The sequence below is a fragment of the Moschus berezovskii genome, chromosome X (assembly GCF_049115385.1).
Source record: "Moschus berezovskii isolate FMDL1 chromosome X, NW_MosBer_1.0, whole genome shotgun sequence".
In the NCBI taxonomy this organism is placed as follows: domain Eukaryota; kingdom Metazoa; phylum Chordata; class Mammalia; order Artiodactyla; family Moschidae; genus Moschus; species Moschus berezovskii.
In genome coordinates this window covers 70,321,362-70,347,322 of record NC_142488.1, presented here as the reverse complement: position 1 = coordinate 70,347,322, position 25,961 = coordinate 70,321,362, and the positions used below count along the sequence as shown (strand labels likewise).

The following is a 25,961-nucleotide window of genomic DNA, read 5'->3' as shown; positions in this document are numbered from 1 at the left end:
CAGGGGCAGTGTAGCTAAGGAAGAGGATCGAAAACCTTCCCACCAGTTGTACAAGCTACAGGTTAAATCCACATGAGAAACTAGGCAGACTCTGTGTCTATGGTAAAAGGACAATGAGAGCTCCCACAAAAGAAAACACACTAGCTCTGGCAGCTGTGGACACTGGAGGCAACAATATGCAGGAGAAGGGTCAGATTAGAGTCTGAGCTATCCCCATAGCAGGTCAAGAGACCAGCCCAGTATTGGAGAGCATCCTAGGGAGGCAGAGATGGACTGTGACTCACAATGAGGGAAACGATGTTGGCAGCTAAAATCTGAGAAAAACATATATTATCATTCTTTTTTTATTTGTTCTGTAGTTGGCTCTGCATTGTTATTACTATTTTTTTTCTTTTCCTCTGTTGCTGAGGGTGTTGCTTTCATTATTACTATTAACTATTTAATCTTTTGTAATTTTATTTTTTTAACCAACCTTTTAACTTCCTCTATATACTGCTACGTCTATGTTGGCCTTCTGCAGTTCTGTGGGGTTTTTTCTTTTGTTTTGGTTTTTGATTGTTTTTCTTGTATTCTTTTCCTGCTATAGTTATTCTTTAATATATATAAATCTTTTTATACACTTCTTTTTTTTTATTTTTACTTTTATTGGAGGCTAATTATTTTACAATATTATATTGGTTGGTTTTGCCATACACTGACATGAATCCGCCCCGGGTGTACACGAGTTCCCCCTCCCGAACTCCCCTTCCACCTCCATCCTCCCCTTGTCCTCCCTCTGGGTCATCCCCGCATACCAGCCCCGAGCATCCTGTAACATGCATATTCACTTCTATTTAACTTTGCTTTTCTAGATTATTTTACTTTTCTTTTTTTACTTTTATTTCTCTTTTTCAACACGTTAGTTTGCTTTCTTTGCTTAATTCCCCAGTTGGCACTCTACTTTTGTTTTTTTCCCTGGTTTGCATTTTAGTTAGTTCTGTTTTTAATTGGTTGATATAATTTTTGATTTCCTTTGCTTCTCAAGTCACATACTTGTACTTTCTTTTCTTTGGAATGTTGTGGTTTTATTTGTTTTTGTGTATGGGTGTGTCAGCTGGCACAGAATCTGCCTGTAATGCAGGAGACCCCAGTTCAATACCTGGGTCAGGAAAGATCCATGGAGAAGGCATAGGCTACCCACTACTGTATTGTTGGGTTTCCCTGGTGGCTCAGAAGGTAAAGAATCCACCTACAATGTGGGAGACCTCAGTTTGATCCCTGGTTTGGGAAGATCCCCTGGAAAAGGGAAAGAATACCCACTCCAGTATTTTGGCCTGAAGAATCCCCATGGACAAAGGAGCCTGGCAGGCTACATGCCATGGTGTCACAAAGTATCAGACACAACTGAGAAACTAAGCACAACACAGCATGTGTGCTAGTGTATTCCACTGTTTTTGCTAGTACTTGATTTTAAATTTACTATTTGCTTCCCCTTTTGCTTCTTGTTATTTTGTTTATGTGTGTCTGTTTAATCCACTTTAATTCTATAACAAACAATTTGTGGAATCTCAGTCCCCAGAAAGAGATACGACTTGAGCCTTTGGAGTGGGAGCACTGAGTTCAGGACCCTAGACTGCCAGAGAACTTCTAACCCCAAGGAGTATTAATTAGTGAGAACTCCCATAAAGGTCTCCACCTATATACAAGACCTGGCATCACCAACTGCCAGCAGCATCCAGTGCAAGATACCTCACCCAAACAACAAGTAAAACAAAAACATAAACCTAATTATCAGCAGACAGTATACTAACAAACACCCCAAAACCAACCACCTGACAAAACCCTGCCCAACAGAGAGGAAAAAAAAAAAAAAAACTTACCTCCTCTCACCAGAATGCAGGCACAAATCACTTCCAACAAGAAGCCTACACAAACCACTGGACCAACTTTACCCACTGAGAGCAGAAATTGAAAGGATGAAGCCATATGACCATAAAGCCTAGAAAAAGAAGACCTCAAACACAGTTAGTTGGAAAAAAATGAAGAGACAGAGAAATATTAAACAAATATTACACAAAAGAAAAATTAAACAAGGTAGAAATTCACAAGATCTTATGAAGAAGAGGAAATAGGCAAACAATGTGAAAAATAATTCAGAATAATGACAGTAAAATATGATCCAAAACTTTGGAAATAGAATGGAGGAAATGTAAGAATCAATTAAGACATTCAACAAGAATCTGGAAGAAAGAAAGAATAAACAAATAGAGACAAAAAACACAATTACTAAAATTTAAAAATACTCTAGAAGGAATCAACAGCAGAATAACTGATGCAGAAGAACAGATAAGTGAGCTGGAAGATAGAACCGTGGAAAAAATCACCGAAGAGTGAATAAAGGAAAACGAATGAAAAGAATTGAAGATAGTCTCAGAGATCTCTGGAACAATACTAAACACACCAATATTTGAATTATAGAGGTCCCAGAAGAAGAGAAAAAAAAAGTTCTGAGAAAATTTTTGAAGAGATTATATTTGAAAATTTCCCCAACATGGGAAAGGAAAGAGTCAATCAAGTCCAAGAAGCACAGAGCATCCCATACAGTATAAACCTAAGGAGAAATATGCTGAGAAACATGCTAATAAAACTAAAAAGATTAAATACAAAGAAAGAATATCAAATGCAGCAAAGGAAAAGCAACAAATAACATACAGGGGAAACCCCATATGCTTAACAGCTGATCTTTCAGCAGAAACTCTGCAGGCCAGTAGGGAATGGCTGAAAGGGGAAAATCTACAACCAAGATTCACGGCAAGGATCTTATTCAAAATCGATGGAGAAATCAAAAGCTTAACAGACAAGCAAAAATTAAGAGTATTTAGCAACAACAAATGAGCTTTGCAGCAAATGTGAAAGGGACAAGAGAAGGAAAAGACCTACAAAAACAAAACCAAAATAATTAAGAAGATGCCAATGTGTGTGTGTGTGTGTGTGTGTGTGTGTGTGTGTATAATTACTTTAAATGTAAATGGATTAAACACTCTTATCAAAAGACCAAAAGACACAGACTGGTTGAATGGATACAAATACAAGACTCATATATATGCTGTCTACAAGAGACCCACTTCAGACCTAGAGGCACATACAGACTGAAAGTAAAAAAATGGAAAAAAAAAATTCCATCCAAATGGAAATCAAAAAGAAGCCAGGGTAGAAATGCTCATATCAAACGAAGTAGATCTTAAAATAAAGAATATTGTAAGAAATAAAGACAGATGGTACACAATGATCAAGAGATCCAAGAAAAAGACATAAAAATTGTAATTATTTATGTATCCTACATACAAGCACCTCAATACATAAAGCAAAAATTAACAGACAAAAAAGGGAAAATTGACAGCAATACTAGGGGATTGTAACACCTCACTTACACCAATGGACAGTTCATCAAAACAAAATTAATAAGGAAACATAAGCCTTAAATGACACATTAGAATAGATGGATCTAATCGATATCTTCACTAAATTCCATCCAAATGCAGATGAATGCAGTTTCTTTACAAGTGTACATGGAACATTCTCCAAGACAGAACACATTTTGGGCCAAAAATTAAGCCTCAATAAATTTAAGAAAATTGAAATCATCTCAAGCATCTTTTCTGACCCTGATGCTGAGACTAGGTATCAATTACAGTAAAAAACAAAAACAAAAACACACAACTCTTAAAAACAGTCACATGGAGATTAAACAATATGTTTCTAAATAATGAACAAGATACTGAAGAAATAAAAAGGGAATTGGAAAACATTCCTAGAAACAAATGACAGCAAAAACACGATGACCCAAAACTTTAGGATGCAGCAAAAGCAGTTCTAAGAGGGACATTTATAGCAAGACAATCCTACCTCAAGAAACAGAAAAACGTCGAATAGACAACCTACCTTTATATTTAAAACAACTGGGAAAACAAAATTCCAAAGTTAGTAGGAAGAAAGAAATCATGAATATCAGATCAACAATAAATGAAAAAGAGATGAAGGAAACAATAGTAAAGATTAATAAAACTAAAAGCTGATTCTTTGAGAAGATAAAATTGACAAACCATTAGCCAGACTCATCAAGAAAAAAATGGAAGAATCAAATGAACAAAAAAATAAAAAGAGAAAGAAATGAAATTGGAGAGTTTACAACAGACAATGCAGAAATACAAAGAATCATAAAAGATTATCATGAGCAACTAAATGCAAAATGGACAACCTGGAAGAAATGGACAGATTCCTAGAAAAATTCAACCTTCCAAGACTGAACCAGGAAGAAATAGAAATCATGACAGCCAAATACAAGCAATGGAATAAAAATTGTGATTAAAAATCTCTCAAAATACAAAAGCCCAGGGCCAGAAGGCTTCACAGCTTAATTTTATCATTTAGAGAAGAGCTAATGCCTATTCTTCTGAAACTCTTTCAAAAAGTTGCAGATGAAGAAACATTTCCAAGCTCATTCTACAAGGCCACTGTCACCATGATACCAAAACCAAAGACATCACACAAAAAGGAAAATTACAAGCCAATATCTCTGATAAACACATGTACAATAATCCTCAAAAAAAATCCAACAGCACATTAAAAAACCATATATCATGATCAAGTCAAGTTCATCCCTGGGATAAAAGGATTCTCTAATATACACAAATCAATCAATGTTTCCTTGGAAAAAAAGCTATGACCAACCTAGACAGCATATTAAAAAGCACAGACATTACTTTACCAACAAAGGTCCATCTAGTCAAAGCTATGGTTTTTCCAGTAGTCATATATGGATGTGAGAGTTGGACTATAAAGAAAGCTGAGTGCCAAAGAATTGATGCTTTTGAACTGTGGTGTTGAAGAAGACTCTTGAGAGTCCCTTGGACTGCAAGAAAATTCAACCAGTCAATCCTAAAGGAAATCAATCCTGAATATTCATTGGAAGGACTGATGCTGAAGCTGAAACTCCAATACTTTGGCCACCTGGTGTGAAGAACTGACTCATTGGAAAAGACCCTGATACTGGGAAAGATTGAAGGCAGAAAGAGATGGGATTGACAGAGAATGAGATGGTTAGATGGCATAACCGATGTGATGGACATGAGTTTGAGTAGACTTGGGGAGTTGGTGATGGACAGGGAAGCCTGGTGTGCTACAGTCCATGAGGTCTCAAAGAGTCAGACACGACTGAGTGACTGAACTGAATCAATGTGATACACCATATTAACAAATTGAAAGATAAAAACTATATGATCATCTCAACAGATGCAGAAAAAGCTTTTGACAAAATTTAGCACCCATTTATGATGAAAACTCCTCAAAAAATTGGCACAGAAGGAACCTATCTCAACATAATAAAGGCCCTATATAACAAACCCAGAGCAAACATTTTTCTCAATGGTGAAAAAGTGAAAGCATTCCCTCTAAAATCAGGAAGAGGACAAAGGCACCCACTCTTCCTACTATTATTCAACATAGTTTTGGAGGGGCTAGTTATGGCAATCAGAGAAGAAAAAGTAATGAAAGGATTCTAGATTGGAAAAGAAGAAATAAAACTCTCAGCTACTTGCAGACAACATGAAACAATATACAGAAAACCCTAATGATACTAACAGAGATTTACTAGAGCTAATCAGTGAATTTAGTAAAGTCACAGGATACAAAATAAATACACAGAAATCACTTCAATTCTTATATACCAACAAAAGAAATCAGAAAGAGAAATTAAGGAATCAATACTATTGCAACAAAAAGAAGAAAATACCTAGGAATAAACCTACCTAATCTTGTCGCCCTGCTTATTTAACTTATATGCAGAGTACATTATGAGGAATGCTGGGCTGGAAGAAGCACAAGCTGGAATCAAGATTGCCGACAGAAATATCAATAACCTCAGATATGCAGATGACAACACCCTTATGGCAGAAAGTGAAGAGGAACTAAGAAGCCTCTTGATGAAAGTGAAAGAGGAGAGTGAAAAGGTTGGCTTGAAGCTCAACATTCAGAAAACAAAGATCATGGCATCTGGTCCCATCACTTCATGGGAAATAGACGGGGAAACAGTGTCAGACTTTATTTTTGGGGGGCTCCAAAATCACTGAAGATGCTGATTGTAGCCATGAAATTAAAAGACGCTTACTCCTTGGAAGGAAAGTTATGACCAACCTAGATAGCATATAAAAAAGCAGAGACACTACTTTACCAGCTAAGGCCCGTCAAGTCAAGGCTATGGTTTTTCCCGTGGTCATGTATGTATGGGAGAGTTGGACTGTGAAGAAAGCTGATCGCCGAAGAATTGATGCTTTTGAACTGTGGTGCTGGAGAAGACTCTTGAGAGTCCCTTGGACTGCAAGGAGATCCAACCAGTCCATTCTAAGGGAGATCAATCCTGGGTGTTCATTGGAAGGACTGATGCTAAAGCTGAAACTCCAATACTTTGGCCACCTCATGCGAAGAGTTGACTCACTGGAAAAGACTCTGATGATGGGAGGGGTTGGGGGCAGGAGGCGATGGGGACGACAGAGAATGAGATGACTGGATGGCATCACCGACTCGATGGACATGAGTTTGAGTGAACTCCGGGAATTGGTGATGGACAGGGAGGCCTGAAGTGCTATGATTCATGGGGTCGCAAAGAGTCGGACACGACTGAGCGACTGAACTGAACTGAACTGAAGGAGACAAAAGAGTTGTATACAGAAAACTACAAGACACTCATGAAAGAAATAAAAGAGAACACAAACAGATGGTGAGATAATCCATGTCTCTTGGTTGGAAGAATTAATATTGTGAAAATATCTACTACCAAATACAAACTACAGATTCAATGCAATGTCTTTCAAATAACCAATGGCATTTTTCCCAGAACTAGAACAAAAAAATTCACAATTCGAATGGAAATAGAAAAGACCCCGAATACTCAAACAGTCTTGAGAAGGAAGAATGGAGCTGGAGGAATCCACCTTCCTCACTTCAGACTATACTACAAAGCTACAATTATCAAGACAGTACAGTACTGGGACAAAAACAGAATTATAGACCAGTGGAACAAAATAGAAAGCCCAGAGATTTCTATCCACACACCTATGGGCACCTATATGACAAAGGAGGCAAGAATATACAATAGGGAAAAGACAATCTCTTCAGTAAGCGGCACTGGGAAAACTGGACAGCTAAGTGCAAAAGAATGAAATTAGAACACTTCCTAACAGTATACACAAAGACAAACTCAAAATGGATTAAAGACCTAAATGTAAGACCAAAAACCATAAAACTGGTAGAGGAAAACAAAGGCAGAACACTGTATGACATAAATCACAGCAAGATTCTTTATGATCCACCTCTGAAAATAATGAAAATAAAGATAAAAATAAACAAGTGGGATCTAATTAAACTTAAAAGCTCTTGTACAGAAAAGGAAAGTATAAACAAGGTGAAAAGACAACTTTCACAATGTGAGAAAATAAGAGCAAATGAAACTGACAAAGGATTTATTTCCAAATATAAAAGCCACTCTTATAACTCAATACCAGAAAAACAAAGAACCCAATCAAAAAGTGGGCAAAAGACCTAAGAAGAGGTAGAGATGGTTAATAAACGTATGAAAAGATGCTCAAGATCACTCATTATTAGATAAATGCAAATGAAAACTACAATAAGATATCAGCACACACTGGTCAAAATGACCATCATGAAAAAAATCAACAAAAAAATTGCTAGAGGGTGTGGAGAAAAGGGAACCTCTTGCATTGTTGGTGGGAATGTGAACTGATATAGCTACTATAGAAGACAGAATGGAGATTCGATAAAAAAAAAACTAAGAGTAAAACTACCAAATGACCCAGCAATTTCCCTGCTGGGCATATACCCTGAGGAAACCAAAATTGAAAAAGGCACATGTATCCCTGCAGCACTATTTACAATAATTAGGACATGAAGCAACTTAGATGTCCATCAACAGATGAATGGTAAAGATGCTGCAGTACATATATACAATGGAATATATGCCCATCAGTCATAAAAGGAAACATATTTGAGTCAGTTCTAACAAAGTGGATGAACCTAGAGCCTATTACACAGAGTGAAACAAGTCAGAAAGAGGAAAACAAATATCATAAATTTATATGGATATGTGGAATCTAGATAGATGGTACTGATGACCTATTTGTAGGGCAGCACTGGAGACACAGATATAGAGAACAGACTTATTGTCATGGGGGTGGGGGAGGAAGGAGAGGGTGGGACAAATTCAGAGAGTAACATGGGAACATATACACTACCATATGTAAAATAGATAGCCAATGGGAATATGCTGTATGACTCAGGGAACTCAAACCAGGGCTCTGTAACAAACCAGAGGAGTGGGATGGGATGGGAGGTGAATGGGAGATCCAAGGGAGAGGGGTCATATGTATACTTATGACTGATTCATCTTGATGTATGGCAGAAACCAAAACAACATTGTAAAGCAATTATAAAAAATAAATTAATTTTACAAAAAGAAGAAACAAGAGAAACCTCAAATAAACAACCTAACTTACACCTAAAATAACTAGAGAAAGAACAAAGGAAACCTAAAGTTAGTAGAAGAAAGAAATCATAAAGATCAGAGCAGAAATAAATGAAATAGAGATAAAGAAAAAAGTTGCAAAGATCAATGAAACTAAAAGCTAGTTCTTTGGAAAGATAAACAAAAATCAAGAAAAAAAGAAAGGAGATGACACAAATGAATAAAATTAGAAATGAAAAAAGTTACAACTGACTCCACAGAAATACCAAGGATCATAAGAGTCTACTATGAGCAATTGTCTTACATTAGCCATGCCATATTTTTTCATTAATAACACCATAAACTTTTATAAACCAACAATGTCCAATTCTTGGACTTAAGGAATTATTCACTTTAATATGTTTATTTTTTCATGAATTTTTTTACTCTGATGCTGTTTTGAGATTAGCATAAATTCAATAAATCACAAGTCTCACAAAATAACCAACATATGGGAATATTCTTTTATGGCATGATCTCTATAGGCATGAACAATGCACAGAGGGCTTCCTAAAAAAGAGGGGCAGAAGAGAAGAGGGGGAAGAAAAGCCACTAGACCTATTTTAAGCGTTCCAAAACAAGGCATGCTGTAAATCCTTTCAGAACAAACACCTTTTCCCACACAGAGATGAATGTTTTATCAGCAGGTATTCAGGAAATATGTGTTGAACTGATAACAAGTGGATCTCTATGTATTGTAAAGAGCTTTTCTTTTTTTGCTTCCACAACTTCAAGAAACTAATCTTTATCTTCACTGCACAAAAAGAGGTAAAAAGATCAGTTACCCAGATTTCCACAATCTTAGTCCCAAAGTCTAGGACAACAAGAAATAGCATATTATCAAGGGAGGTTATATATTCCTTCTTTGGAGACATGGCAAGCCACTTCAGTACTCTTGCCTAGAAAATCCCATGGATGGAGGAGCCTGGTAGACTGCAGTCCGTGGGGTCGCTAAGGGTCAGACATTACTGAGTGACTTCACTTTCACTTTTCACTTTCACACATTGGAGAAGGAAATGGCAACCCACTCCAGTGTTCTTGCCTGGAGAATCCCAGGGATAGGGGAGGCTGGTGGGCTTCCGTCTATGGGGTCACACAGAGTCGGATACGACTGAAGTGACTTAGCAGCAGTAGCAGTTGGAGACTTTACTAAGAGATCCTTAGTAAAGGATCTCTTTACTAAGTGATTTACTAAGTGATTCTTCTGGGACAATTCACAGGCAGTCCTTATGTGTATGGACTGGATGACTTCTTATGATCCCTTTTACGCAGATGCTTTTAATATTTTATTTTTAGTATATTTGATGCTGAGAAAAATGGGAAAGACCGAAAGCCATTTATTCCCACAATGAAGAAGGAATTTTCAGTGTTCTACTTTAGGTGTCTTAACAACAAGTGACATCAGTCAAAAAAAAAAATAGATTAATTTTTAACATGCCCTTTCTATCGAGATATAGTTGTTTTAGTACACTAAAGCATTGTTACAAAAACTTTAAAGCTGTAATACTATTTTTGTATATGACATATGGCCTGCAGGATACTTGTTCCCTGACCAGGGACCAAACCCATGCACCCTGAGGTGGAAGCGTGAAGTCCTAACCACTGGGCAACCAGGGAATTCCCCATAATGCTATTTTAAGACCAATCAGGTACAAGGAGAAAATTTATCCACAAGAACAACAAGGCCCAACTGGATTTTGATGCTTATTAATTTTGGTAATTGGTGCAACCATTTTTGATGGGGTTCAAACGTTTGTGGTAGAAAGAGTTAAAAATATGTTGGAAGGGGGAAGGAGGAGCTAAAATTATCTTTAGCTAATGAGTTGGTGGAAGCAAAAGAGAAATATTTATTATTTCATCATTTAGTCTTTTTGCTATAAGCTTGACCAATGGCAAACACTGAATAGCCCCCTCCCTAGGCAGTCTGGCTCAAGAGATGATCCTTATCAAATTTAACATAGCACTTGGCATGAACTAAACCCTACCTAAATACAGGACATTGATACGTATAACCCTGAACCAAACATTAAACCATACTGCTGGAACTCCTATAATCCTTTAGCAAGGAAAAAGAAAGGGCCAAGGAGAACAGGAAGGGAGAGCAAATATAAGATAACTGGGGATTTATAAATAAACATAAATACACCTCAGATTTTTGTAAGACATAATTGTTTACACAAAAGATCAAGGCCAGGATCCCAAAGTGAAGGGATTATTAGTAAGTCTAAAAGGTATTTTTCAGATAATGAAAAGGTGGCTTAGCATGATTTGTTCCAGTATTCCAAAGTAACTGATAGGCAGTTCTACCTCATATCTTTAACTTTTCATCACTGCTACATCTGGCTTTAAACTGAACTGTATAATAATCATGAAAATCATGCCTGCGAAAAAAAATGCTCAAATATATGAAGAAAGTGAAAACTATACCTAAGATCTACTTCCCACACCCTTCTCTAATGTAACGACAGAAAAATTGAGTAAAGTTTGAATTAATAAACTATTGTTTTCAGAATAGTTATTCAAGGAGATCATTGACAGGGTGACTAGAAAGGGTAGACAAAGTACTTTGGGACATCCGTTGGGAAGTAGAATGTTGACTCCTGTGAGAAAGCATGCCAACTTTCAGGCAAGGACTTCTGCCTTTGAGCCCTCACATCACATACAACTCCTTATTTGCAGACCATATTACGTAGTATCAAAAACTGACATCTCCACACTGCTTCACTTATTTTGGCTCACGTGACTTTAAAACAATTATTATGGTAGATACAATCTCTATATAGTTTGAGAAAATGTTTTTAAAAAGTTTAATGCTATTATATACAACAACAAGCATCTGTCTTATTTATTATATGCTTTTACATATAATAAGAGCTCATGACTAATCATATGAAATGAAAATTGCTATACATTTTTATTAAAACAAAACAGACATATAAATTGACGTCTACCATTCCAACTTCAAATATTTTCATGAAGTCTTATAAGGACATTAAAAGGTGGTCTTTTTGTAAATGTGAGTATAGAATTAGGTCATAATTATCTCTCTCATTGTGCTTCCCTGGTGTCGCAGACGGTAAAGAATCTACCTGCAATGCAGGAGACCCGGGTTCAATCCATGGGTTGGGAAGATCCCCTGGAGAATGGAATGGCTACCCACTCCAGTATTCTTGCCAGCAGAATTCCATGGATAGAGGAGCCTGTTGGGCTACAGTCCCTGGGGTCACAAAAAGTCAGAAATGACTTGGTGACTAACACACTATCTCACTCATTAGGAGACTGTGTACTTTTCCTTATAACTTTTTATTGGAGAAATATGTGGACAACCCAAAAGTTCAGGTTTTGCACTTTTCTTCCCCCAGAATCTCTTAACATGAGCTGTTGCACAATATGGTGTCTAATTGTTGTAGCAGTAGCCCATTTTACATGTTATCTATATATTCCAAGAAATAAGATATTTATGTACTGTATGCCTAGGTTTATATATTAACCTGAAAGTACAATTCCAATATTCTTCTATCCCACTACATTATACAGTAAAAAAATAAACTATATCTCTGTAGCAAATGATTTTCAAAAAGTAATTAGATATTGATTTATAGTTAACCTACTTATGTATCCAGACATAAATTATTTAAATAATACTGTGCTAGATGTTTTGTATTTCAAAGCATCAACTTTTCATGAAATCTAGAGTCACTGAATTTTAAAAGTATATACATGCTATATGACTGATGGGACTTCCCCTACACAGACCCTGATATTTGGGTAGTGTAAGGATTCCCTGGAATGTATAGCTTTAGTTCCAAGGTCATCTTTTTGGTAGAGTCAGACTAAAGATCAAGGGAGATATACACATACTCCTCTCTTAAGACTCCACACAGAGACTGATCATAACCATAAAATAAAAGGGATACAAACATATACCAAACAAAAATTATTCTTCAATTTCAACTTCAGAATGTAATCATAAGTCCTAATGCAACTGGACAAAAAATGTTTAGTCACATTCTCCTATAATATTTTTAGATTTTCCTTTCAACAACTTTTTTTTTTAATCACATAAATTCCAAAGTCTGGTATAGAATCAGCCTTATTATGGATCTTGCTACACTTCCTACATATTCCCTTTAAAACTCATCAGATATTTGTCTCGTTGCCTGGCCAATTTGCTATATCACCACCACCATCCCGAGTGTCCTCTCAATATTGCTCAGAACATTTAAATTTAAGACTTTTGTTTCTAAAAATTTAAGCAAAACTCATTGAAAAAGTTTCACCACAACCACAACTTTTTGAGTTCAAAAAATTTAGTTGATGAGCAAGATCAATTATGCTTAAGATTCTGTAAATGTGAGATCAGATTACACAATATTTAGTAACAGATTTCCAATGACAATTACTTGCAAAAGTTTTCTTCCATAATACTCTTAGTTTTATGTTATTTACATTCCACTTGTGAGGGTGATGAGAAGCAAAGGAAGGTTTAGTGACCTAATCAAATTACCCAGGCATCAGGCATACCTCACCCTAAAACTACATTCTCTAGTTAAAAGCTTAAAATTCTTTCCCAAAAACAATATGTTTTAATCTACTTTTAGTTAAACTGTCTTACACAAGATAATTTTTTTTATATTGGGATAAAACTACATGTTCTGTATTCTAACTAATCATATACACATAAGCTTTTATGACTTTAAATTTCTACTCTAAAGAATTATAAGTTCTTTACATGATGTAATAGGCAACTAGAATTATTCTTGCTACTGCTATTAAGAAGCACTTTTCGTGATTTTCCAAGTTCAGAAGAAAAGCAATTTTACAGCGACTTTTAAACTAGTTTCAGAACTACATTCATACTGGATAATTAATAAATAACAATCATTAGGCAGAATAACATAAGCATTAGGATTATGACCTCTGGAATCAGACAGATCTGAAGGGTGTTTGCTAGTTCTCTAACATTGCTAGCTCTCTGTCTATTTCCTCTTCTTAAAAAAGTCATAATAATAGAGGAATAAGAGGTACCAACTACTCAGTTCAGTTCAGTTCAGTTGCTCATTCGTGTCTGACTCTTAGCGACCCCATGAACCACAGCACGCCAGGCCTCCCTGTCCATCACCAACTCCCGGAGTTCACTCAAACTCATGTCCATCGAGTCGGTGATGTCATCCAGCCATCTCATTCTCTGTCGTCCCCGTCTCCTCATACCCCCAATCGCTCCCAGCAACAGAGTCTTTTCCAGTGAGTCAACTCTTCGCATGAGGTGGCCAAAGTATTGGAATTTCAGCTTTAGTATAAGTCCTTCCAATGAACACCCAGGATTGATCTCCTTTAGAATGGACTGGTTGGATCTCCTTTCAGTCCAAGGGACTCTCAAGAGTCTTCTCCAGCACCACAGTTCAAAAGCATCAATTCTTCAGTGATCAGCTTTCTTCACAGTCCAACTCTCACATCCATACATGACCACGGGAAAAACCATAGCCTTGACTAGATGGAACTTGGTTGGCAAAGTAATGTCTCTGCTTTTTAATATGCTATCTAGGCTGGTCATAACTTTCCTTCCAAGGAGTAAGCGTCTTTTAATTTCACAGCTGCAATCAGCATCTGCAGTGATTTTGGAGCCCAAAAAAATAAAGTCTGACACGGTTTCCACTGTTTCCCTGTCTATTTCCCAAGAAGTGATGGGACCAGATGCCATGATCTTCGTTTTCTGAATGTTGAGCTTCAAGCCAACCTTTTCACTCTCCTCTTTCACTTTCATCAAGAGGCCTCTGAGTTCCTCTTCAATTTCTGTCATAAGGGTGGTGTCATCTGCATATCTGAGGTTATAGATATTTCTCCTGGCAATCTTAATTCCAGTTTGTGCTTCTTCCAGCCCAGCGTTCCTCATGATGTACTCTGCATAGAAGTTAAATAAGCAGGGGGACAATATACAAACTTGACGTACTCCTTTTCCTATTTGGAACCAGTCTGTTGTTCCATGTCCAGTTCTAACTGTTGCTTCCTGACCTGCATACAGATTTCTCAAGAGGCAGGTCAGGTGGTCTGGTATTCCCATCATCTCTTACCAACTACTACTATGTATCAAATATATAAGCTACAAGTATATATTGTACAGCACAAAGAATATATACAATATTTTGTATTAAATATAAATGGAGCACAACCTTTAAAAAACGCGAATCACTAGTTGTATACCTGATATATATAATATTGTTAATCAATTATATCTCAATAAAAAAAGGGGGAAAGGGAAGAACAAATTAGCATAATGGGAGTACTGACTCCACCGAATTGCCATAAGAATTAAATGACATAATGCATCTAAAGTTCTTACCACTATGCCTGGCATATTTTAAGTGCCCAATGAGTTCTTACTATTATCAACTACAGCTGATAAATTATTTACATGAGAAATTAAAATTTAAAATGAGTTGCTTTATCATATTTGTAGCATATTAAGTACTTGTCTATGCTCATCTTCCTTCTAAATCACACTGGATAGAATGATTTCTTAAATAATAAAGCCACTATTATATATATATATATATAGATATAGATATATATTGTTATAATTTCAGTATATATATATACTGTTATAATTTCAGTGTTGAGAAATATGCTGCACTTATGGTGAAACAATTGGCTGAGTGGTAGTGAAACAAACAAAACATTCTCATGTTGTAGCTCAACTAAGACTATTTTCTGGTTTAAAAAGTTGAAGTTCTTTTTGTCTTGAGCAACTGCTAGAAATCCCCTCAGCAAAAATGTTTGGCTGCACTCCAACTCTAGTGACAGGGTCTCACTTCCAGAAAGGACTAAGCAAAAGGGACAGAACTCAAAGACTAGAGTTCAGAACCAGAGTTTACAAGTCACAGAAGTACTCCTTTCTTGATTAATTTAGATTTATAGAATCATTACAAGTCACATTTTAATTATGTTAAAAAGAACCAAAGTCATAAAAGTTCAATAAATGTCACAAATGCTATTTAAAAAATATGTCCTTGGTTAAGCAATTTTATTCAAGAAACAAAAAGAACTAAATTATATATGAAAATATTGCTACTAACCTATATTCCCCACTCGCACCTAACTCTCATATGCAGATTATAAATGACACATCTGCCTAGTTAGGCATCATCTGGCCTTTTTCCTTCTTTTCAGTCATCTTATGGTTATTAAATGGCAGTTATATATTCCCAATCACATGACAAGATTTTAATGTACTATTGACATAACTTTTTGTTCATATCTATCCAGTACGAGAGACTACAAATAACACGGTGTTTAGGAGTGATTAGTCAGAACAACCTGAGTTCTAATCCTGGTTCTACCATGTATAACTCTCCGAACTTGAGCATTGCACCTAGTTTCTGGGTCTTAGCAATATCCCCTTCAATCACATGAAATAGATCTAATACTAGTACTTACCTCACAACGTTATCACAAGGATTAAACTAATTGAAATGAAGTATGTAAAACACTGGGCACTGTGCCTGACACACACAGTGCATAAATAAATGTTAGGCTTTACAATTCAGTTCAGTTCAGTCGCTCAGTCATGTCCGACTCTTTGCGACCCCATGGATCATAGCACCCCAGGCCTCACTGTCCATCACCAACTCGCGGAGTTCACTCAAACCCACCTCCATCGAGTCGGTGATGCCATCCAGCCATCTCATTCTCTGTTGTCCCCTTCTCCTCCTGCCCCCAATCCCTTCCAGCATCAGAGTCTTTTCCAGTGAGTCAACTCATTGCATGAGGTGGCCAAAGTATTGGACCTTCAGCCTTAGCATCAGTCCTTCCAATGAACACCCAGGATTGATCTCCTTTAGAATGGACTGGTTGGATCTCCTTGCAGTCCAAGGGACTCTCAAGAGTCTTCTCCAACACCACAGTTCAAAAGCATCAATTCTTCAGTGATCAGCTTTCTTCACAGTCCAACTCTCACATCCATACATGACCACTGGAAACACCATAGCCTTGACTAGACGGACCTTTGTTGGCAAAGTAATGTCTCTGCTTTTTAATATGCTACTAGGTTGTTCATGACTTTCCTTCTAAGGAGTAAGCGTCTTTTAGTTTCATGGCTGAAATTAGCATCCGCAGTGATTTTGGAGCCCAAAAAAATAAAGCCTGATACTGCTTCCACTGTTTCCCCATCTATTTCCCATGAAGTGATGGGACCAGATGCCATGATCTTCGTTTTCTGAATGTTGAGCTTCAGCCAACTTTTTCACTCTCCTCTTTCACTTTCATCAAGAGGCTCTTGAGTTCCTCTTCACTTTCTGCCATAAGGATTGTGTCATCTGCATATCTGAGGTTATTGATATTTCTCCCAGCAATCTTGATTCCAGCTTGTGCTTCTTCCAGCCCAGCGTTCCTCATGATGTACTCTGCATAGAAGTTAAATAAGCAGGATGACAATATACAACCTTGATGTACTCCTTTTCCTATTTGGAACCAGTCTGTTATTCCATGTCCAGTTCTAAATGTTGCTTCCTGACCTGCATGCAGGTTTCTCAAGAGGCAGGTCAGGTGGTCTGATAGTCCCATTTCTTTCAGAATTTTCCACAGTTTGTTGTGATCCACACAAGAGTCAAATCCTGATTAGCCAGGTTAATGAAAAGTAATGAAACAAAAATCTAGCAGCACTACTGAATACTTTTAAACATACAGTTTATAAATTTGTGGTGATATTTTTAAACTTATATTTAACTTTTGCCTGATGTTCTGGCAATCGGAAACACTTCTAACAAACCAACAAAGCTAAAATGTGAGGGACTGAGCCAGAAAACAATCCCTTTGCTTAGAATTCTTCTCTATTGGCCAAGTGTGAAAAGTCAGCTTTGCTTTCATATTAATAAAAATAGTCATCATAAATGAGCTACGTCCTCTTTCTAAACGTAAGTTTGTTTAACCTTGGTCTTCAAAGGAGGAAGTAATTAAATACTCGGTTTAGAAGGCTTCCTGGTAGGCTACAAAGTACAACAGAAATGAAAGCAAACAGACGGTCATAGTCATCAACAGATTCTCAATCTGTTTAATTTTTTCAGTAAGAAATGAAACACATTTACCCTTGATAATTCACCTAAAGCAGAAAATATTCCTGTAAAATATATGTTTCACAGCACAATATATATATTTGGGAAATAATTTAAAGTTTAACTACAGAAAATTAGAACATTTGACTTCATTATGTCTAAGGCCTCAATTTATTTTTCTTTTCCAGCTCAACCCAGGGGGTGCCATGCTGTGCTCAGTCACTTTAGTCCTGTCTGACTCTTAAAGACCTCATGGACTGTAGCCTGCCAAGCTCCTTTGTCCATGGGATTTTTCAGGCAAGAATACTGGAGTGGGCTACCATGCCCTCCTCCAGGGGATCTCTCCTGACCCAGGGATCAAACTCATGTCTCTTGCATCTCCTGCATTACAGGTGGATTCTTTACCACTGAGCCACTGGGGGGAGGGTTGACCTTAAGGTTTATTAATCAAAGCCCTTTCCTTGACAGAATAGTTTTTGAGCTAAAAATAAATTTATCCTTTTCTCCTACCATATTACGAAACTTTTACTAAACTTCTGCAATGCATTCTTTCCTACAACCATCTGAATTTCAAGAATCCAAGAGTCATGATCATTGCTAAGTGTGTTTCCCGAGCCTCTTTAAATTGGGCAAAATTATTCCAAAGGTTTTGTCATTACTGCTGTGACATTAAGGAAATCAGTCACTAAATATAGGACATCAATCTAAAGGCACTGGTCTTTAGATTGTCCCTGCATTTGCCTCATGAGAGCTGCCATTTCCCACAGTTCAGGGCATCCAAAAAGCATGTCCAAACGGCCATCTCATGAAATTTCTAATTTTGCTTTTCTAAATAGCTTATGAATATCTTTACACAGCATTCAAACAAACCTTGGCAGCTATGACAAAGTCCACAGCATATTTCAAATTAATATTCTATTTATAAATACAAAGAGCAGTGGCCATATATGACAAATCCACAGCTACCATCATACTCAACAGTGAAAAGCTGAAAGCATTTCCTTTAAGATCAAAAACAAGACAAGGATGTCCACTCTTGTCATTTTTATTCAACAGAGATTTGGAAGTCCTACCCATGGTTATCAGAGAAGAAAAAAATAAAAGTAATCCAAATTGGAAAAACAGAAATAAATTTGTCACTGCTTGCATATGACATGATACTATATGTAGAAAATCCCAAAGATGCTACCAGAAAACTACTAGAGCTCATGAATGAATTCAGTAAAGTTGCAGGATACAAAATTAATACACAGAAATCCATTGCATTTCTACACACTAACAACGAAAGATCAGAAAGAGAAATTAAACAAACAATCCTATTTACCATTGCATCAAAAGAATAATATACCAGGAATATACTAATACAACTGAGCGACTGAACTGAACTGATACCTCCCTAAGGAGACAAAAGACCTATTCTCTGAAAACTATAAGATGAAAGAAATTGAAGACAATACAGAAAGATGGAAAGATATATATCATGTTTTTCTACTGGAAGGATCATATTTTCAAAATGACTATACTACCCAAGGTGATCTACAGATTCAATGCAATCCCTATCAAAGTATGAATGGCATTTTTAACAGAACTTCTTAAAACTTGTATGAATAGACAGAAGATTAAAAAAAAAAAATCTTGAAAAAGACAACAGAGCTGGAGAATCAGGTTTCCTAACTTTAGGTTATACTAGAAAGCTACAGTCATCAGAACAGTATGGGACTGGCACAAAACAGAAATGTACATCAACGGAACAAAATAGAAAGTCCAGAAATAAACTCATGAACCTATGTCCAATGTTTCTATGACAAAGAAGACAAGATTATAAAATGGAGAAAAGATGGTTTCCTCAATAAATAGTGCTAGGAAAACTGAACAGCTACATGGTAAAAAAAAAAATTAAATTAGAACATTCTTTAATACCATAAACAAAAATAAACTCAAAATGAATTAAAGACCCGAATATAAGACCAGATACTATAAAATTCTTAAAGGAAAACATAGGCAAAACACTCTTTGACAAATCACAGCAAGATCATTTTTCAATCTATCTTCCAGAGTAATGGAAATAAAAACAAAAATAAACAGATGGGACCTCATTAATAGTTTCACAGCGAAGTAAACCATAAACAAAATGAAAAGACATCCTTCAGAATGGTAGAAAATATTTGCAAACAATACAACTGACAAGGGAGTAGTCTCCAAAATTTACAAACAATTCATGTAGCTCAGTATCAAAAAAAAAAACAAAAACCAATCAAAATGGGCAGAAGACCTAAACAGACATTTTTCCATAGAAGACATACAGATGGCCAAGAGTCACATGAAAAGATACTCAACATCACTAACTATGAGAGAAATGCAAATCAAAACTACAATGAGGTATCACTTCATACCCATCAGAATGGCCATCATTTAAAAAGTCTACAAATAATAAATGCTGGAGAGGCTGTGGAGAGAAGGGAACCCTCCTATATTGGTGGTAGTAATATAAATTGACACAGTCACTATGGAGAACAGCACAGTGGTTCCTTAAAAAACTAAAATTAGAGCCACTATAGGATATAGCAATCCCACACTTGGGCATATATCCAGAGAAAACCATAGCTCAAAAGGATAAACGCACCCCAGTGTTCTTTGCAGCACTGTTTACAATAGCCAAGTAATGGAGGCAAACTAAATATCCATCAAAAGATGAATGGATAAAGAAGATGTGGTACATATATATGATTAAATATTACTCAGCCATTAAAAAGAATGAAATAATGCCATTTGCAGCAATATGGATGGACTTGGAGATTATACTAAGTGAAATAAGCCAGACAGAGAAAGATAAGTATCACCACTTATCGCAAAGAGGCAGACACGACTGAGCGACTGAACTGAACTGAACTGAATACATAGAATCTTAAAAAAATGGATACAAATGAACTTATTCACAAAATAGAAACAGACTTAGAGAATGAACTTATGGTTACAGTGAGGAAGTTTGTGTGGTGGGGGGTAAACAGGAAATTTAGGATTGAAATATACACACTGCTATATAGGGGGAACTTATGTGAACCCGGGGCAAATTCATGTCAATGTATGGCAAAACCAACCAATATAATATTGTAAAATAATTTGCCTCCAATAAAAAATAAATTAATTACCAAAAAAAAAAAAATGCCTTTCCATGAAAAAAAAGAGCAGCAAATACTCTTTCACATAATGCAATTATTATTGAGAATACTTGAGAATCATACAGATGAAGAACTGTGGCTTGTTGTTTTATGTCCATATTATCCAAAAGAAGAAAATACTGACTAGTGAATAATGCTTTGGCAATCACTAGCTTTTATAACTTATATACAGAATAATGCCACAGAGGAAAATTATGTAGATTTCATTTACTATACAGACAATCTAAGCTACAACTAGTTTGTTTTAACAGTAAAACAAGAGATCATTTTACAAAAGTTAGTCCATAAATAATACCCTCAAAAATTTATCACAATCTGTCTACTCAATCATAAAATTTCTATACTAAGCACATCTAAAATGCATAGAGACCCTGAAATGGAGATAATTATGGACCTGAGGAAAAGTATGGGAAGAAAACTCTAAGTTGGTTATAATTTTCCATGCTATTATCACTCTAGAGATCCTGATCAAAGGCCAAGGTTGATTTTTGGTATGTTATTGAAATTCATTAAGTTTATTATAGGCTCTGTGCTTACTATTCCTCTTCCATTAAATGCAAATCTATAGGACATTACAATTTGAAGAAAAAAAAAAAAACACATGGCCTAGCATATACTATTTTGTTACAGTAAGTCAAAACATGCATGAGCAGTTCTGAGCAGGCAGAAATCACTTCCTATAGACAGACAACTTGGGAGTTGCATTCTTGCTAAATGGTTTTTACCTAAAAAATTTAAAAAACAGTATTAAGACCTGAATTTCATCCTTTTCCTATATGAGACCAATTCCAAATGTGCATCTTCTCTATATCCCTGGCCTTAAGTGAATTTAGCACACATTTTTAAAAAATTTTTTTATTATTTTTTAATTTATTTATTTTAATTGGAGGCTAATTACTTTACAGTATTGTATTGGTTTTGCCATACATGGACATGAATCTGCACTGCGTGTACTTATTGACATTCACCTTTAGACATACTATCCTTGCTCTATACTAGATCCTCATTTTTCTATCCCCCTGATTGTATAAGCCCAAGCAATTCCACTTACAGGACTTACTCCCTTATGTTCACATTTATATCTGCATGCCTCCTAGCTGTCATGCATCACTGGGAGGATGTATTTCTTTAAACATATATCATTTGGATTCAAATAGCTTGTACTGGTGGAGAAGGCAATGGCAAGCCACTCCAGTACTCTTGCCTAGAAAATCCCACGGATGGAGCAGCCTGGTAGGCTGTAGTCTGTGCGGTCCCTAAGGGTCGGACACGACTGAGCGACTTCACGTTCACTTTTCACTTTCACACATTGGAGAAGGAAATGGCAACCCACTCCAGTGTTCTTGCCTGGAGAATCCCAGGGACAGGGGAGCTTGGTGGGCTTCCGTCTATGGTGTCACACAGAGTCGGACACGACTGAAGTGACTTAGCAGCAGCAGCAGCAGCAGCTTGTACTGGATTCAAGCTCTATGGCTTACTAGTTGTATTACCTTGAGAAAGTTGTTTAACCTCTCTGAACCTATATTTCCTTACTCTAAAAATAGAGATAATTGCAGGATGTAATTCATAAGACTAGAAATTGCCAAAAAAAATGAGATAGTATCTGACACACTTAACTATTCCTACTTACTATCACTATTATGGCTATTATCAAGAAATTTTATACCATTTTATAATGGTATAAAAACCAACACACTCGCTTCCATTTCTAAACTTTTGAGAAGCAAGTGCTACACCTTTGTAACTGGGGCAGAGTTGAATACAAGTTTGAAAACTTTCTTTAATTGGACTGTGAAAGATAGGTACTCTTGAGTTAAGGTCACACTAAATTGTAATTATCATAGATCCTCCCTTGCCTGATAAAACATCTAGTGTTGGTAATTTTATTAAAACCACTAACAGGGGTAAGAAAACAAAGATTTCAATCCAAACAATCCAAAACCAAAAGCTTTCCTTTAAACACTCTTCAGAGAACTATACTTAGTCACTTATAGAAGCATCTCACTTTGTGCAATTGCTGGGTTCCTGTTAGGAAGTTTGCCTCAAAATTTCTAAATCATACGTTAAAATACAACATGAAAGCATTCTTAAAGGAAAGACCTTAGTATTGCAAACTGAAGAGTCTCCATTTATGATATAAAATAACTCTTTTGAAGCTTACTAATTTTACGCTGTTTTAATATTATTTAAAAGTACTATAAGATTATAATAAAACAAAAATTTACTTTGGCAATATGCAGTAGAATTTGATAACAGGTTTAAAAGAGCTATAATTACTGCAACAACAGACAAATCTATAATTACCCATGAGAAAAATAATTGAAACAAAACACAAAAAGCATAAATATTTCTTATTTGTGTAGTCTTCAACAATGGAATCTGGTAAAGGACATAGTAGGAGATAGTAGTCATTTTTAAGGCCCTAAGAAACTTAAGTCTTAACAAAGAAAGAGGTGGGAGAGGGCAAGGGTGGGATGATTTGGGAGAATGGCATTGAAACATGTATATTATCATATGTGAAAGGAATCGCCAGTCCAGATTTCATGCATGATACAGGATGCTCGGGGCTGGTGTACTGGGATGAAACAGAGGGATGGGATGGGGAGGGAGGAGGGAGGCGGGGTTCAAGATGGGGAACACATGTACACCCGGGGCAAATTCATGTCAATGTATGGCAAAACCAATACAATAATGTAAAATAATTAGCCTCCAATTAAAATAAATAAATTTTTAAAAATAAATAAATAATTTAAAAAAGAAAGAGGTATAGTTGTTTCTACTTGAACAGAAATTCTGAAAGGAGTTTCTTGTTGAATCTGCTTTTTAGGAAGGGGTAGAAGAGCAAGAAAGCAAAGAATAAATAAGCAGTATTGAAATTGCATCTTATCCAGTGAAATAATCAAAACTAACATTCAACCTAATATGGGATTTAACTAGAGGTATTAAGCTGATATTCTAAATTTTACAATTATTGTACTGGACTTGAGACTCTGAGCAGCTCAAACATTATTTCAAATATCATAATTAATATATATGCAAAATAATATGGCAAGAAACTCATAAAATGAAGTTCAAAGACAATATAAGAAGTTTTCTTTTTGTTTTCAACCTAAACTTACTCCAAAATGTAAACTTAAGTATTCTATTTCAAAACTGTCTAAATACAGCCACATATAGTTGCCAGACAAGTTGAAGGTTCAAAGTTCTTGTGATTTCGCACAACTTTCAGTTCTATTCCAAATCCTCTTGGGGGTAAACAAAACAAAAATACATGACAACAAAAAACATGGAATTTTTTTTGTTGCTGATGCTCTAAAGCTCAGAACAGAGAGGGGGTTCATACATTCTACATCCTGAACCCACATCCTGAGCCCAAAAAGCAAAAAAGTCTGCTTTTTGCGAATTGTGAAAGAGACACTTTTATTTACCATGCATATACACTCAGCTTTCCCCTAGTTTAGCCTATTGCTCCCCACAACTGTTGAAAATTGTTATTCTAAATTAAGAGCACATGAATGAGAGGGGGATGTCCTATCAATTGAAGAAGTGGTCACTGGGGTCTGCAACTACACAAGAAGCCACTTTTTAGTTCCCTTTCCAGTTCTCAACATATTTGAAGCAGTTAGAAACTGTTCGAAGTAATATTTTTTGAAAGAAAAGAAAAAGTCAAAATAAGGGAAGATATGGAAGGAAAAAACAGATCCCCTTGTCACATTGTTTAAAAAAAAATTTTTTTTATCATTGTTCCTGATGTCTCCCAGTCTGCCTAGATCTAACAGACCCTTTAGGCCGAAGTTAAATAACTCTCTCTTACACATTGGCAAAATATAACTCTTTTATTATAGGGGTCTTTGTGAAATATAATCACAGTGCCTTAGTAGGCCTCCACTTCATCATCATCAGTAAGACCATGTTTTACATCCCTTACAGATGTGCACCCCTGTCCCTTGCCTCCATACTTAGAACACATAAGTGAAATGTCCAATTCTTACCAGTGTGTGACTTGATTTCTTCACCTAACCCTAAAAACCCTATACCACCATATCCCAAAACGCCGAAGCTTTCTTTTTCCTTCAAAGAAGAAATGTGGCCCTAACGTCGTAAGGCAAAGAAAGCTAAACTCCATGGAAAAATGAAATCGATGCAACAAAGAGAAGAAAAGGGAAGACGGGGTACTGGGTGGGAAGTGCCTGTGTCTACCGAAGGAGAAGCTGCCAGACTAACTTCTGAAATTCAAGGGTTCTGGGGCAGCAGGAGACTGATGTGTAGAAAAATAACAAAGGTGGGCTTCCCACCTTCCTTACCGCCATGGAGCCAGAGGAAGATGCAATATACACACGGATCACCATCTTGGGAACAGCTTCTGTAGTTCTTTGAATCCTGCTAACGGCTGGAGAGCAGCTGCAACAAAGGCTGGAATCAAGCTAAGGGCCGTACAGAGGTTGGAAAAGAAGGGTGGGGGAAAGTGGAAGGGGAACTTGCCAGAGCCCCGCCCTTGGCTGCTTTCACTGTGCTTCGACCGCTGCAATCCCAGCCCCAAAGCCCAGAAGGCACAGGCTCGTTTGCATTGTTTCTTTTCTTTTCTTTTTTTTTTTTTTAATTGGGAATCTCGAATAGCACCGCGAGATCTGTTGAAACATTTATTTTTGTTCACTCCCGGAAAATAAGGAAAGGAGAAAGAAAAAGAAAGGAGCGTTGAGTTAAATTTGATTGCAATGAAGGACCTTTCCTCACGGAGACTCAAAGTTCTGCGCCTTCCTGCTCAGAAATGTATACAAATAAGATGTTTTCTTTTAAAGAAGAAGCTCTCTTTTGTAAGAGGAAGTTCTACGTTGAAACCAGACATTAGTAAGAAAGCCCAAGTTCTCAAAGCCTTGTGCATTTTAAGACTGCTATTTTGTAGTGATTGTTTCGGTGTTAGCTGGCGGCAGGAATTGGACCCTGAAGAACTGAGTGCTGCGGCTTAGGAAAAGTATCAGGTTTCCACAAGTCCAGAAACAGCAGCTTTGGTTTTCTTTTTTAGTTTTGCTTTTTGTTAAATTAGGGAATCCTGCTTCCGTGAGAATTCTCAGGAAGCCTCATTGACTGGCAAACTCAAGAATGGAGGAAGAAATTGCAAATAAAAAATGGAAAATATAGTGTAAGAAAGTGAATGACTTTTGTTTTGTTTGCTTTGTAACT

General features: G+C 36.4%; 1 protein-coding gene across 2 annotated transcripts in view; it reads right to left on the bottom strand.

The window, feature by feature from the left end:
• SH3BGRL (SH3 domain binding glutamate rich protein like) overlaps positions 1-25,488 on the bottom strand; it is a 141,050-nt gene extending 115,562 nt beyond the window's left edge. The window contains exon 1 of one of the 2 annotated variants that reach the window (XM_055437871.2): positions 25,076-25,488. In XM_055437871.2, coding sequence (XP_055293846.1) covers positions 25,076-25,129 — 54 coding nt within the window. In that variant the 5' untranslated portion in view covers positions 25,130-25,488. The remainder of the gene's footprint in view (positions 1-25,075) is intronic. The other variant, XM_055437872.2, reaches the window with a different exon arrangement.
• Between the last annotated feature and the right edge of the window lie 473 nt (positions 25,489-25,961).